Raw genomic sequence first — 14,217 nt, forward strand, 5'->3', positions numbered from 1 at the left:
TTACACTGAAAATGGGTGGATTCCACCTAGAGGGTGCTCAATCAGCAAACAGAGCTACACTGTTTCTAGATAAAAAGCCTAATTTTTCTTTTAATTTTTGCAAATATAACATGGATTATGAGCGTGATTTGAAATGAAAACTCACATTCAGCTTATGTATGGATTAGTTTAACTAACAAGTCTGCAGATTGGTTAGTTAAATAAAACTACAACAGACCTGAGCAGCAAATGAAAACAGAAACATACATACGCAGAAGCATCTAGTTCCGGATGCTCAAAGGTGACCGCTGACGCTGCTCCCTTTTTGATTGAATCCACATAGCATGGTGCTGTGCTGTGCTGACTTACACATACACTTACACATACTTTGTGTAAATCAGCACAGCAGTCTCCCAGGTCAGGTAACTGAAAGTGTTTGAGTTGAAAGCAGCTGGACTTCTGTTCAGGTCCTTAAAATCATTTCACCTCTCACCTGAGAGGCTTCTTCAGTTCTAACAGCTGATGGTGAGTGCAGGTTGTTTAAGTTCACATACTGTGACCCTAGCAATTCACACCTTGGCTCATGTGAACTAGAAAGAGAAAGAATGGTAAGAAAGGTATTTTATTTAAAAGTCTTTCCACTGAGCTCTTCTATACTCAGTTCCAATTCGCTTATCTAATTAAGGGTCATGGAGCGCAACTGCCACTGGGCAGCACAGCCAATCAGGGTCAACATCCAAAGAGAGATAACCTTTCATGATAACATTCATACCTGGGGCCAGTTTAGAAAAAATTAACTTAATGTGCATGTCGTGGAGTGTGGGAGGAAGCTAGAGAGAACCCACACATGCTAACTCCACTCAAGAAGTGCAAAGTGTGCACTCGTGTGGAGTCAAACCCGGGACCTTCGTGTTGTGTGGTGACAGCACTGACTATTACACCATTGTGACACCTGTGTGATAGAAAATTGGCAACAGTACTCGGTGATTGTTAGAATTTGGGGCTACAGCTCTGGTGAAATTAAATATAAATCAACTAATTAATGAACACACGCAAAAACGTATTTGCCCAATTCAAGGTTTCTGAACCAAATTCATAACAAACTCAATTTAATTTCATTTTAAATATTTTTAAAGAAACAAAAAGATCTTTGTGTAGCCTACAAAAATACATTTTTGAATTCTTTATATATAAACATCTATTTATATCTTTGTTTGATGACCCGTCCCTTAAATAGTTTCTCTGTCCCCAGAACTCCTTTGCAGACCTGCTCACTCTAATCTCTCTGTCATGATCGTCACCGGAGTCGATCTACATCACCGTGAGACTCAAAGGAGGAGCCGCAAAGCCTGGCCATTAACATGTTTTCATGTTTTTTTTTTTTAACTTATTTTTGTTCTCAACTGAGTCATCATCCGCTTTTGAGCGATGCTCTACAGCAGATGGTGTGTAGCATAAAACATGGCAGGGATTATGAATTCCTGGTGTATTAGATTGGGCTGTCCAATCCATATGGCCAGGGTTTTATTTTACCAGGATGTAAACACTTTAAAGCTGTAAGCTGCACTGAGCACCAGCTCTATGATCTGTGTACATAATGCGTGAAATTAATAAGAAATATATAACTATAAGAAAAAATGAACCATTGTATTTATTTCTCTGTCAATTTTCCCCCTGAGGAGGGTGTTATTGTCCTTATCTGAAGTGAGAGTTTAACGATGGTGTGAGATGCGCTGGGACTGTTTATATAGAAAGAAACAAGAGAGAAAAATGGCCTTAGTTGAATATTTCTTTCCGGAAACACTCAACAGGTCAGTCTGCTGATGTCACTGCAAGTTTGTCAGCTTTGATGAAACATCATATATTTGATTTGATTTAATTTATCAAACCTGCCTCACTGCTCAGTTAGGCTTCTTCATCAGCAAGCATGTACATCAGAGACAGACATAAAGGGATGGCGGAGCGGGCTGAAGTAAACATGCTCACCTTACTGTCAAATTTTTCACCTCGGAGTGAAATTTTTAATAGTCGAAAAGTCTAATTAGACCATGTTAGTCGTGTGTGTGCGGGTGTGTGGGTCTATATATTGGCACAGTTTACAGCTCACCAGGTTGAGACTACTCCTGGAGATACGGAGGGAGTCAAACACGTGAACTGAACGTTTCTGGGTGCACAAGAATAGATTCTGGTGTTTCTGTGAGTCTGTGAGTTGGATCATGGAGGAGCTGGCCCGGGAGAGCATCAGCCTGCTGGCCAGATCGGCATCTCACGCGGACCCCCCGCGGCTCGGCTCGTTCGGTGCAGTGTTCATCATGCTGAAGTCTGCCCTGGGAGCCGGACTGCTCAACTTCCCCTGGGCCTTTCAGAAGGCGGGGGGAGTCACCACTGCAGTCAGTGTGGAGCTGGTGAGTACAGGATCTAACACGCTGCAGCTGGAGTTAGTGTTGTTTACAAAGAATGATCTAAAATATCAAAAAATAATAATTTAGGTCAAAATTCAATAGAATAAAAAAAAAAAGATCTGTGTGCTTAGAGGGTTACTTTGTCTGTTGGTCTACAACCTGTATGGGCTCAGTATGGATTCACCAGCCCTCTCTCTGGCTCCTTGGTGTGAAAGAGACGCATAGTTTTAACACGTGAGCTCTAATGAAGCTTCCACTTAAGGTGAAGATCTAAACTTTCAGTGCACTCCATCTGATTGCTGGAAAAGCAATGTGTGTGTGTGTGTGTGTATCTCATGGACTTATTACTGCATGCTTTCCAAGAATGGGCCCAAGAGGTCAGCGGGCACAGAGCTTGACATCCTTGTCTCATATAACTGTTGTTACATATTTTATATTTTTAACACCAGTTGTTGTAACGGTCACTTTGGTTACAGCAGCTGCAACTTATAACTTGCACACAGATGTTGTTTAATCAGTTGATTTCCTGCAGTGTTAAAAATGCTGAGCTGCACATTTTTTAAAGTCCTGGGATTTGTTTTTTCCCTGAGTGTTAAGTTGCTGTGCATATGTGTGTTTAGTTTACTTTCTGTTTTATTCTGTGAGCCACCTGTCTTTACTCTTACTTCTTCCTCATCTCATTTTCCCCTGTGCTCAGTTTTCCCCCAGGAGAGAAAGAGAGAGTGTTTACTTAAACATCTATCTTATTAACATGAGTGTTTTTGGGTTTTGGATGACTGGTTGGAGAGACCAAATATTTTAAACATGTAGGCTTTGGGATATTTTTCTTTCTTTGCATGTTTCTTCTTTCAGGTGTCTTTTTTTTAAACACACCTATACCCACAGCTTTGTTGTCTCATAGTTTGTGATATCGTCACTGTGGTCTGTGAATGAAGATTAGCGTTAAGCTGATCCCTTTGATGCCCCTTCAGGTGTCTCTGGTATTCCTCATCAGCGGCCTGGTCGTCCTCGGCTATGCGTCGTCTGTCAGCAGACAGAAGACGTATCAGGACGTGGTGAGAGAAGTGTGTGGACGAGCCGTGGGGAAACTCTGTGAAGTCTGTTTCTGCTTCAACCTCTTCATGATAAGTGTTGCCTTCCTCGTGGTGGTCCAGGATCAGCTGGAGAAATGTGAGCGAGACCTGCGCCTTCCTCTTTGCTTTCTTTAGCTTTATGTGAGAAACAGCTTCACCTGTGGCATCAGTGCCTTGGTAATCAGTAAGCAAATTTATGCTTTCTTCTATGGCTTTCTCTGTTGTGCTCTGACATTACTTGGTGTCAGCTGGAAATATCAAAATATCAAGAAAGAGGACACTGACAACAGTGTGGAAGTGTGTAACAGGTATTCTCAGATCCAGTATGATGGAAAAGAAAACATTACACCCCAAACGTTCTTTTTAACTCATTTCCAATGAAAAGTTAACTAGGAAAATGAGAATAAAATAAAAACTTTATTGAATAAGTCCCTGTTATCTTATCACCGCTCCTAAAGCCAATGATGGCAATCAGGGATCAGACCACCATAGCCTCTCACTAGACTCCAAACCAGTCCACAAGGCACTAAACGCTTGGCACCATCATAGGACTTTTCTAAATCTCTCTTTGTCTGACACCTTACCCATTACCAGTGGTCTTAGAAGGCCCTACCAGAGACAATGTACAGCTCCTGGCATTACAGAGAAAAGCTGCTACTTTTCTATGTCTAAAAGAGCCAGTGGAGGTGGCTTGATCATCTGACCAGGATCTGACCAGCACCTCCTGTCTGCTTAGACTTCCACCCCTATGACCTGGACCAGGGGCATAAAGAAACGGCTGAATGGATCTCAGTGGTTCATTAACAAACACAGTGAAGTCCTGTTTCAGTTCCAGACTTGCAAACCCTTGATATTCCAATATCTGCCTGCACATGAACTTATAGCCAGAAGTAGCCATGGAAAGTTACACTTTGCACCTGTGTGTTCATGTACAGCAGGAAAAATGACACCAAATAAAGTCATGTATAGAAATCTGCTAACATTAACTATACACATATTAATAAACCATTAGATTTGCGCAACCATGAGCACAAACAAATACTGCCACTCCACTGACTTAACCTCTAGCTGTAAGGCCAAAATATTTAGGGGTTTTAACAGGATAGCAGGTTAAGGTTACCCATTACAGCAGAATGTGTGATGCACTGAATGCTCTGCTGATGCACTAAAAACTCCCAAATTATGAACTTTTAATACTTTTAATGCTACCTTTTCTATTTCCTTAGTAGGTTAAATAAATGAATAAAAGAAAGCTTGTAAAAATTCTGTTTTCACACTGCTTTCTAAGGTATTTGACATTATTTTGTTGTCACCTGAGTTTGATCAGTTTAGCTTCCATTCCCTGTAACAAAAATGCAATCTCATACAGACTGCAGATCACCTGCTCTTTAATTTTTATTCTAGCTTGTATTAGGCTAAACATGTGACTGGGAGCAGCAATATCTCGCGTTTTTTTTTTTTTCCTGTTGTGTTTGTCTATCTGAAACCCTTCAAATCTCCTTTAGTGTTTTTGCTTTGTTACCGTTTTAAACACACCATTTGATTGGATTTCCAAACACACTCCATCCCCCAAACCCCACCTGATTTTAATCAGAGATTCTGCATGACACAGATAAGTGAAAAATGGCTGAAACACATTTAAAGGACGCCTCATCTTTCTGTGTGTTCATCCACTGACTTTAAAAACTGATATCTTGCCATAAAAAATAAATAAATCACAAAGGAAAAAGCAAAATTTATGTGAATATTTTGCAAATCTAGTCAACTAGATCCATTAAATCTTATAGGATTTGACAATTCTTGCTCCCTGTTGTCCTGCTTACTGATGCTTTTCATGTTGCAGCAGATAAATATTGTGAACTTCTTTCTGCTTTTGTGTCTCCAGTGTGTATTTCTCTCTATGAGACAGTTACGGGGTCGAGTGAGGCAGAAATGCCCTACCATTGGTACACAGACCAACGATTTGCCCTCTTTGTCATGTGCCTTGTAATCATCCTACCACTGTCCATCCCAAAAGAAATCGGCATCCAGAAATACACGAGGTACGCAGCACTAACCTGCAGTCAGCCTGACTCACAGCTCAGTGTAAATGTTTACGCGAGTTCATCGTCTCTCTTTGTGTCAGTGTGCTGGGGACGCTGGCTGCTACATATCTGTGTGTGGCAGTGACTGTAAAATATTACCTGATGGACAGTCACGCAGTCATAACTCCAGACCACAGCCAAAGGTCAGTAAATCTGAATGCATGCATATCCTTATGACTAGTTCCTGTCGTGTGCAACCTCACTGAACAGGTTTTTGTGTCTTTCAGTGTGAGTTCATGGGCATCGATGTTCAGTGTTGTACCGACCATTTGCTTTGGCTTTCAGGTAGGATTGTTTTTTAATATCTTTACCTGTTCACTTTCTAATGTTCCCTTTATATAATACAGTCTAATAGCCAATTTATTAGGTATATCTAGCAGATTGCACCCCATTTGTATCCACACCTGCCTTAAGTCTTTATATATATTTAAAGAGTGAGGACACGAACAGGAGTGTGTCACATTTACTCAAATCGAGATTATTTACCAGAAACTATAAAAACAAATTTTCTCGGTTTGTTTTATTATTTATAATTATATATATGTATATGCTTCACTGTCATCTCCAGTAAGGATGTATACATTTGTGTTATGCTAAAATGAACTCACTGTTCAGCATCATCAAAAGACAGCCCGGATTTTATTCAAATATTCTGACAGTGTGCCTGTGTGTGCTTGCAGTGCCATGAAGCCTGTATAGCGATCTACAGCAGCATGGAGAACCAGAATATCTCCCACTGGGTGGTCATTTCTGTGCTCTCCATGCTTTTCTGCTTGCTCATTTACACACTAACTGGTGAGTCACTTCCCAAAACAAGTGTATTATCTGCTTACTTGGCAGCTCTCCATCAAACCCGCTCTCTTCCTCTCCAGGTGTGTACGGCTTCTTGACATTTGGACAAGACGTAGCCTCAGATATTTTGATGTCATATCCAGGAAATGATGTGGTCATGATCGTTTCCAGGCTACTTTTCGGAATATCAATTATCACCATCTACCCAATTATTCTTCTTCTCGGGAGGTAAGTCTCACCAGGGTGGAGATGTTTTTAATTTTCTGACTCTGAGCGTGCTTACTGCCATGTTGTGTTTCTGTGTGTGGAACAGGTCAGTCATCCTGAACCTGATGTTACGAGTTCGCAGGCATTACTGGGGAATCGTCACTCATTCGTTTGAGAATCGCTGTAGAGCTGTTCTCACTGTGGCCTGGATCACCTTCACGCTTCTCATTGCCATGTTTGTACCCGACATGAGCGACATCATCAGCATCATTGGAGGAATCAGCGCCTTCTTCATCTTTATATTTCCTGGTAGCAACAGCACTCACTTTAATGTGACTTTGACTGTTTTGTAATGACATATTTACATTTGGGTGCAATAGAACAGAATAGAATATCCCTTTATTGTCATATACAATCAATACAAAAATAAGAGAAAGGTGTACGAGGACTTCTCGTAACCCAGAAACTTGTGTGGTGTGTTTTTGTGTGTTGCAGGTCTTTGCTTACTGTTCACCATGCAAACTGAGAACATCTCTTCAAGAGTCAGGTGAGCAGACAGAAACAATCCATGTATTATTCTAATTCATTCAGCTTGTATCTCTATTCAAATCAATGTATCCAAATAAATGGAACATGCTGAATATGCAACAGTTTGTACAGGTAAACAAATGTTTAAGAATATATCGGAATAAATGAATGTTAGACAGTATTTTATGGAAATTTTACTTCCTGGAGATTTTTCAGGAAATATTGTGCTTTTTTTTTTTTTTGCATGACTAAGAATGACTCTTAGATTCAGTAACAGACAGCAGAAATGGCTGTGAGGTAATGTCTCCCTCTCTGGGCTTTTATTTGCACAGTAAATTTGATCCAGTGTCTCAGAAGTGAAGGATTTCTGGCTAAAGGACAGACTGATAAATGCTTCTGAATTTTCTTTTTTTCTTTTATTGCCGTTGCTCAGGGTCATCTGCACTGATCTGTCACTTGATGCCCTCGATGACCTGATTGCATTTTTATCATTTCAGGGCGATTTTAACAGCTTGGGGAGTCATAACGATTGTAGTTGGAGCCTTCATCTTTGGACAGAGCACAACCCTCGCTGTCATGGAGGTTTTCCGCAAATTTTGAACTTTCAGAACTAGACAAGCTCTCTCCTTTTTTTCTCTCAGAGAGCTGAATGTTGCATTTTTAAAGGAGGTTTTTAGTTAGACTGTTATTTGACCGTTTGTGGCCTTAAAAGTAATTTAGGTTGACAGTGTCTGAATGGTTTTTTATGTGATGTGATGAATATTAACTATAATATTTGACTGCTTGGTGAAGTCCTGTAATGGAGAGAAACGGACTTGTTTGATTACAGGCATTTAATGATTTTGTGCGATTCAGCAGTGAAACATCTGCAATGTGTAAAAATAAGTCTGAGCCCTTGTTTATGTTTAAGCACTGCCAGGGGGCAGCATTGCACCATTTAGGAAATGCCTCTCTCTGTATATTTTTCATTCACATGCTGTATATGTGGAATTGCATAGTAACAACACAGATAAGATGAAGCTGTTTTCTTATCATACTTATTTTGGCCACAGCGATAATGGCTTGTCTGAGCCCGCTGAGCCTTTTCAGTATAAACAGATGGACTCATTGTCCCTGAAATGTATTTTTGCATTTACAGGATGATAAACTGACTGAAGACTTTTTTCCTTTCTCTTAAGTGTTTGTTCCTTATCTTGTTGCACCATTTCTAAACTCCACACTGCCTTAATCCCAGCGGCGATATAAATCTGCTGCTTTCACTGAGCACTGGGGATGGCTGAGGTGTGCTGAATATAGCTGTTCATTGTTTATGGACTTCAAGCTTAAAAGAGTAATAGGACGCTGCCTGGAAGCGTGCACATGCTCACACATGTGTGTCAGTGCACGAGTGAGTAATAGTTTATACTACATCTGGAAAATTGGGTATTTTATCTGAGTCTGGAGGCGTCTGATCTAAAAGCAAAATGAGCCATGTTGACTTTGCAGTAATCCAGCACTTATCTGTCTGAACATACAACATTTAAATAACTTTCATCTAAAAAAATTAAAAAAGGAACACAGCAGTTCCTCATCAATATTATGCAATAGATCTTTGCTATTGATGTCCTTAAGGAAAACCCTCATAATGTGATGCTCTTCTTGTGTTTAGCCCAACCTGCTAGAAAAATGACCATTTTCAAGGAAAAAAGTATGAAAATCAAGTAAACCGCTTAAATCTTGCAGTCATTCTCTGTCATTACATTTATGCAGGCAACTTAATAGGTAAAGCCAGTTAGACAAGCTTGCTGGTAGTTTCTGTAGTTATTAAGTCTAAAGGTGGAAGTTTAAAATTGGCCAAAATGAAAATCTTTGGGCTCCACGGATAAGAGGAGTGTACAATAAGTCTCCTTATCATAAGGCTATAAATTGTTACAAAAATCTTCACCTGCAGCTTTGCTAAATTCGAAGCAACAAACATGTGAAATGGATGAAACAGATGTTTCAGTCACAGCAGCACTTCACTCACCCACTTCACCCACTCAATCAACCCTCACTATTGCCCGGCACCCACATAAAGACGTTGAAGCCTGATTTCTGACTCAGTGTTGGAGCAGGATCAGCACTGCTGTGACTTAAAGGTTAACGTCACAATCCTCAAAGCAGTCACGCTCACCTGCTGATATTTAGAATAGAATAGAATAGAATAGAATAGAATAGAATAGAATAGAATAGAATAGAATAGAATGCCTTTATTGTCACTATACAGTTGTACAATGAGATACAGAGCATCTCCTACTACTCAGTGTAGGGGGTACAGTTCTGCAGTGCTATGTACATATGGACAGTATAACATAGGGAAAAAGATATATATATATATATAAAATGTACAATATACAAGCCGTATTTTTAACAAAGAAGAAAAAAGAAAGTAATATGTAATAAATAGTGTTATGTATATACAGTTGAGGTATTGCACATAGAATTGGTATTGCACAGTGGTGGTCCATAGAGGAAGTGGGAAGTGGGGGGCTGTGTTATCGGTGCATGTGTGAGTTCAGGGTGGTTATCGCTTTGGGGAAGAAACTTACCGCTCATGTTTACTGTTTTCATCAGTTTAGTGAATTAGCATGCTAACATTGCTAATACTCATTAAACACAGCTAATGGTTGAGAACAATTGGAATATTATTGGCTCGGCTGTTTGGGCATAAAGGATTTAACACATACATTTTAATGTTTCTGAAATAAAAAAATAAACAACAACAAAAAACAAACAAACGCACAAATCAACCAGAAAACTCACTTTATTAGGTTCACCTTCTATTCTCCAAAAGTTGATTCTGTTCATCTGGACGTAGCATTTTGTGAGAGAAACGTTTCGTCACAGCATTGTAAGATGGCGAAAAATGACATCTTACAATGCTGTGATTGCAGCCATTCCCCAACTCTCTGTGAATGGTACTCATGGCCATTGATCAGTGGGTTTTGGTCAGCGGTTGTTGATCAGTGGTCATGAGAATTTGTATAATTAAGATCAAGGAACCAACTCCCAACCCACTGTTCCCTCACTGGGCTGGTTTCAGTCATTATGCAAATATACTGTTTATAAGATTGGGGAAACCTGCAGTCAGCTGAGACTGAAGAAGTCACTTGGATGAGTGATGAAACGTTTCTCCCACAAAACGCTACGTCCAGATGAACAGAATCAACTTTTGGAGATTTACTTACCTGGATGATTGAGCATACATCAAGACGTGTGTTGTTGCTGTTCCTGAATCAACAAAACTAATGTTGATTCAAGAACATTAGTTTTGGTTCAACATTACAAGTGAGTATTCACATTGTAGTGATGTCATAGTTTTGCTATGTGGAAACGCTGCACACAAAACTGAAACCCTAACTGCCACCCCCTTTTAGATTTTCTTCCTGAGTGTAGATCGGCAGGTTTTTTCCCAAGTCAAAAAGTTGTGACATCATAACAATGTGATTGGTCAGATGTGATGTAGGTCCTGGGAACAAACCAGGATAGATCCACCCTTTCATGTTTATACCAAATTTTCATCCTACCATCTGAATGAAAGAAAGACTCAGAACAGGAAACATTTTTGAATCTTCTAATGTAACGATTTTGTTGAGCCTGTGTGAACTGTAGCCTCACCTTCCTGTTTTTAGCTGACAGGAGTGGTACCCAGTGTGGTCTTCTGCTCCTCTAGCCCATTTGCTTCAAGTTATGACATGCTGTGTGTTCAGAGATGCTCATCTGCATATCTTGGTTATGGTTATGGTTATTTGAGTTCTTGTTGCCTTCCTATCTGCTCCAAGCAGTCTGGCCATTCTCCTATAACATCAGTGAGCCATTTTCAGAGAATAGCCACTCTCTGAATATTTTCTCTTTTTCAGAACAACCTCTGTAGACCATAGAGATGGCTGTATGGGAAAATGCCAGTGGATCAGCAGTTTACACACAGGTCACATTCAAAGTCACATTCAAATCACCTTTGACCTCATTCCGATGCTCAGCGGGTCATCAGGGCCATGCTGCGGTGCCTAAATGCACTGAGTTGCTGCCATGTGATTGGTTCACTTACATTAATGACCAGTTGAACTGAACTTGAACATTCCCTACCCATGAACACCAATCACAGTCCAGCATCAGGTTGGTGCTAATAGACACAACATTTTTCTAGACAAGTGAAAATGACCAAGATTTCAAGATTTCACCAAAAGTCATTAAAATTATCTGTGCACCATGACAGCGAAACCCATCTGATGAATGTGCTGACATTTCTGTGTCTTGTGTGATGCTGCCAGCTTCATTAAAAATCATTACTTATTCTCTACATCTTTTTTATTTCCCCCCCTTACTTTTAAAGATAATTTCCAGCCCTCATTACTATGTTGTCCCCCGAAGCTTCTTTCTAACTGAAAGATTGCTTGTAAGCTTCTGGCACTGTTAATTAATTAAACGACAATTTGTGGGCGACATCTCTTTAAACGTTTAATTCTTCCTGATAAGAGTGTCAGCAGAAGGCCTGAACGAGGACGGATGGATGCATATTATTTCTGTTTCTGCATTCGTGTGTATGTGTGTGGTTCTTCATTGTCACACTGATTGAAATCTTCATTTCTTTTGTGGTTAGAATTAAAAAAAGAAGAAGATATTGTCTCTGCTCAATTTGCAGATGTCAGTTTTCTGTCTGTATTGTTTTTACTGTTTTGACTGTCTGCAGCATGTATAACATAGCTGAACACAGTACTTGTATGACCTTTTTTATGCATGGTGTTTATTGCTAGCAGGCTGAGATCATTACAATGGAGATAACGTGTTTTCATCATTCTGCTGCTTTGACCTCCAGGCCGAACTCTGTGGTATAATCGCTGCAGTAGCAATGAGCTCAGGTGAAGGAGAGGCCAGTGTCCCCTTGCATGTGCATCAGATCAGAATAGAACTGCATCCTATTTGTGTGCAAAAAGCACACTCATTTTATTCTTGTCCAATAAAGCATTTACATTTACATATAAATACTTTAGAGTGTATCTACTTTAATTCATAGGTTATCATGACATTATACACTATACACTACACACACATTATACACTACACTGATCAGTTTCTGCATTAATGCCACCTGGTTAGCATTATGTGGGCCTGTGTACAACAAAAACAGCTCAGATCTCTACTGATGTCCTGTGGTTTCTGGGAGCTTCTTGCAGCTCATCATTGTAAGATTCCTGTGCAGGCAGATGTTGATCCAGCAGTGCACTGCTTTCAGCCATACCTCTGCTAGGGACAATAGATCAGCAACATATTTATTAAAACTTGTGCACAGTGCCGGTTTATTCCATTTTTGTTTAAATCATGTAAGTTTGAGGTGAGCTGCACTCTGAATACTGCACATCACAGTTTAGCTCGACAGAAGCAACCACGGGTCCATGGGGCAACTTAGAAGGACAAAGTCAATGGATGAGCAAAAGTTTTGTTTTGGTGGAGTCTGAGATGTAGCTCTTGGGTTTTTGTGCATCATTTTGACTTTGAGGTGAATTTGCTAGGATGTCCACTACAGGGACAACTGTAACACTGATGTTTGCTGCTCTGGACCAGATAAAATATCTAAAAAGCTTTTATAAGAGGTGCTCATGCTTGCTAATGATCAATTAATCAAGTACATTTGATTAGCAGCCCTACTTAGCTTCTACTTAGCCTCTCAATCCCTATGGAAACAGTAAACGTGCACTTAGGAATTCACAGGCCAAATCATTCACAGGACTAATCTAAGACTAATCTTCAGTGCTCACTGATCTACTGCAGTTCCAGAGATGTACAGTACTAAATAAATGATTTTACATGTGCATCTTACAAAACTACTTGACTTGTATGGTTAGTGCAAAACTATAATCTTCTGGATTGAAGAACCAAGGCAAAAAAATACACAAAAAATAGCTTTAGTCATATTTAAAGAGGACATCCAGACATGTCTCTGTTTCACAGCCTAATAAGACAAAAGAATGAATAAACAGTAAACATAAGCTTAGTTCTCTTCACAGTTTTAAAAGTAACCTTTAAATCATTTCTGAACTTGGACTATTAATTATCACAATGCATAACTGCATCTCAAAATAAGCCCTTCATTCATCTCCTCTTCCCCAAACTCCCTCTCTGATTTCCTTCATCTGGAAAGGTTTGACAGACTGCAGGGTACCTGTACTGGTGGGAAAAGGTAACTACAATGCACGCATTAATATTAATTAATATTAGAGAAGGTGTCTCTGTTATTGCACTAAATTGGATGACAAAACACTGGTGCCCACTATTTTTGGAATGCTAATTGCACTTGGATATCCCAAAGGGCCATTATTTATGAATGAGACTTCCTCTGTGAGTGTCCTGTTTTTAGTTAGTCACATATTTCTTACTAAAGCCTGGATTTACTTTGAATATGCCGTACATGAAACATATGTAAGGCGACTGTAAAGAAGGAAAAGCAATCAGAGCTACAAACAGAACAAAAAGTCCTTGCAAACATGGCATTAAAACACAATATTTTAAATTCAGTTTTTATCAGCTTACTTAAAAGAGCTCTAATAATTATGTAACATGATGACACAGATCGGGTCACTGTGAGTAATTTGGCTGAAAAGATGCATGCAAATCCAAATCCAACAAGTTCATTGTTGGGTCAGAGACTCTGATTTCACCAGTCATCCTCTTACAGAACTATGTGGAAACACATATTGATGTGCCATTGATGAGGAGTTGGACTACCTGTGCAACCTGTGTAGGGTCCAGCTCATGCTACCAATAAAGACATTGACCCTCGCTAAAAAAAAAAACTACTAATTGACCCTATTTAAATGCAAAACTAGCGAGAAAAACAGCCAGAAAGGATGAGGAGGAAAAAATGTCAGTGGCCTCCAGCTGTAAAATCATCCTGCTTTGGGAGTTTTCTCACTAGCCTCTCTAGTGCACCACAGCATCTAAAACTTCAACTTAACTGAGCAGATCAACAACCCACAGGTTTAACTTGATGCTATACTCTGATAAAGTGTTCCTTTAATTTTTGAGCAGCATATATAATAAACTCTTTTTGAATGATAATGTTGGTGAAGTTTAAAAACAATCTCACCACCAAATTTATGCGGCATACTCCTTTAAGAAAGAACCCCATCCACTCGG

General features: G+C 39.6%; 1 protein-coding gene across 1 annotated transcript; it reads left to right on the forward strand.

Annotated features, from left to right (window-relative positions):
- Positions 1-2,195: 2,195 nt before the first annotated feature.
- Positions 2,196-7,665, forward strand: slc38a8b (solute carrier family 38 member 8b). Its single transcript, XM_003442337.3, has 10 exons — positions 2,196-2,384; positions 3,353-3,551; positions 5,340-5,496; positions 5,580-5,681; positions 5,766-5,823; positions 6,219-6,333; positions 6,411-6,558; positions 6,644-6,846; positions 7,033-7,084; positions 7,563-7,665. Exons 1-10 carry the CDS (start codon positions 2,196-2,198, stop codon positions 7,663-7,665), a joined length of 1,326 nt encoding a protein of 441 aa, XP_003442385.1.
- The last annotated feature ends 6,552 nt before the right edge of the window (positions 7,666-14,217 follow it).

The sequence above is a fragment of the Oreochromis niloticus genome, linkage group LG1, assembly GCF_001858045.2.
Source record: "Oreochromis niloticus isolate F11D_XX linkage group LG1, O_niloticus_UMD_NMBU, whole genome shotgun sequence".
NCBI lineage: Eukaryota > Metazoa > Chordata > Actinopteri > Cichliformes > Cichlidae > Oreochromis > Oreochromis niloticus.

Bases quoted from the DNA above. Each gene is read 5' to 3' on its own strand.
- slc38a8b (XM_003442337.3), top strand. From the start codon at position 2,196: ATGGAGGAGCTGGCCCGGGAGAGCATCAGCCTGCTGGCCAGATCGGCA. The intron at 2,385-3,352 runs GTGAGTACAGGA...ATGCCCCTTCAG, and splicing joins CTGCAGTCAGTGTGGAGCTG to GTGTCTCTGGTATTCCTCAT. The intron at 3,552-5,339 runs GTGAGCGAGACC...TTGTGTCTCCAG, and splicing joins CCAGGATCAGCTGGAGAAAT to TGTGTATTTCTCTCTATGAG.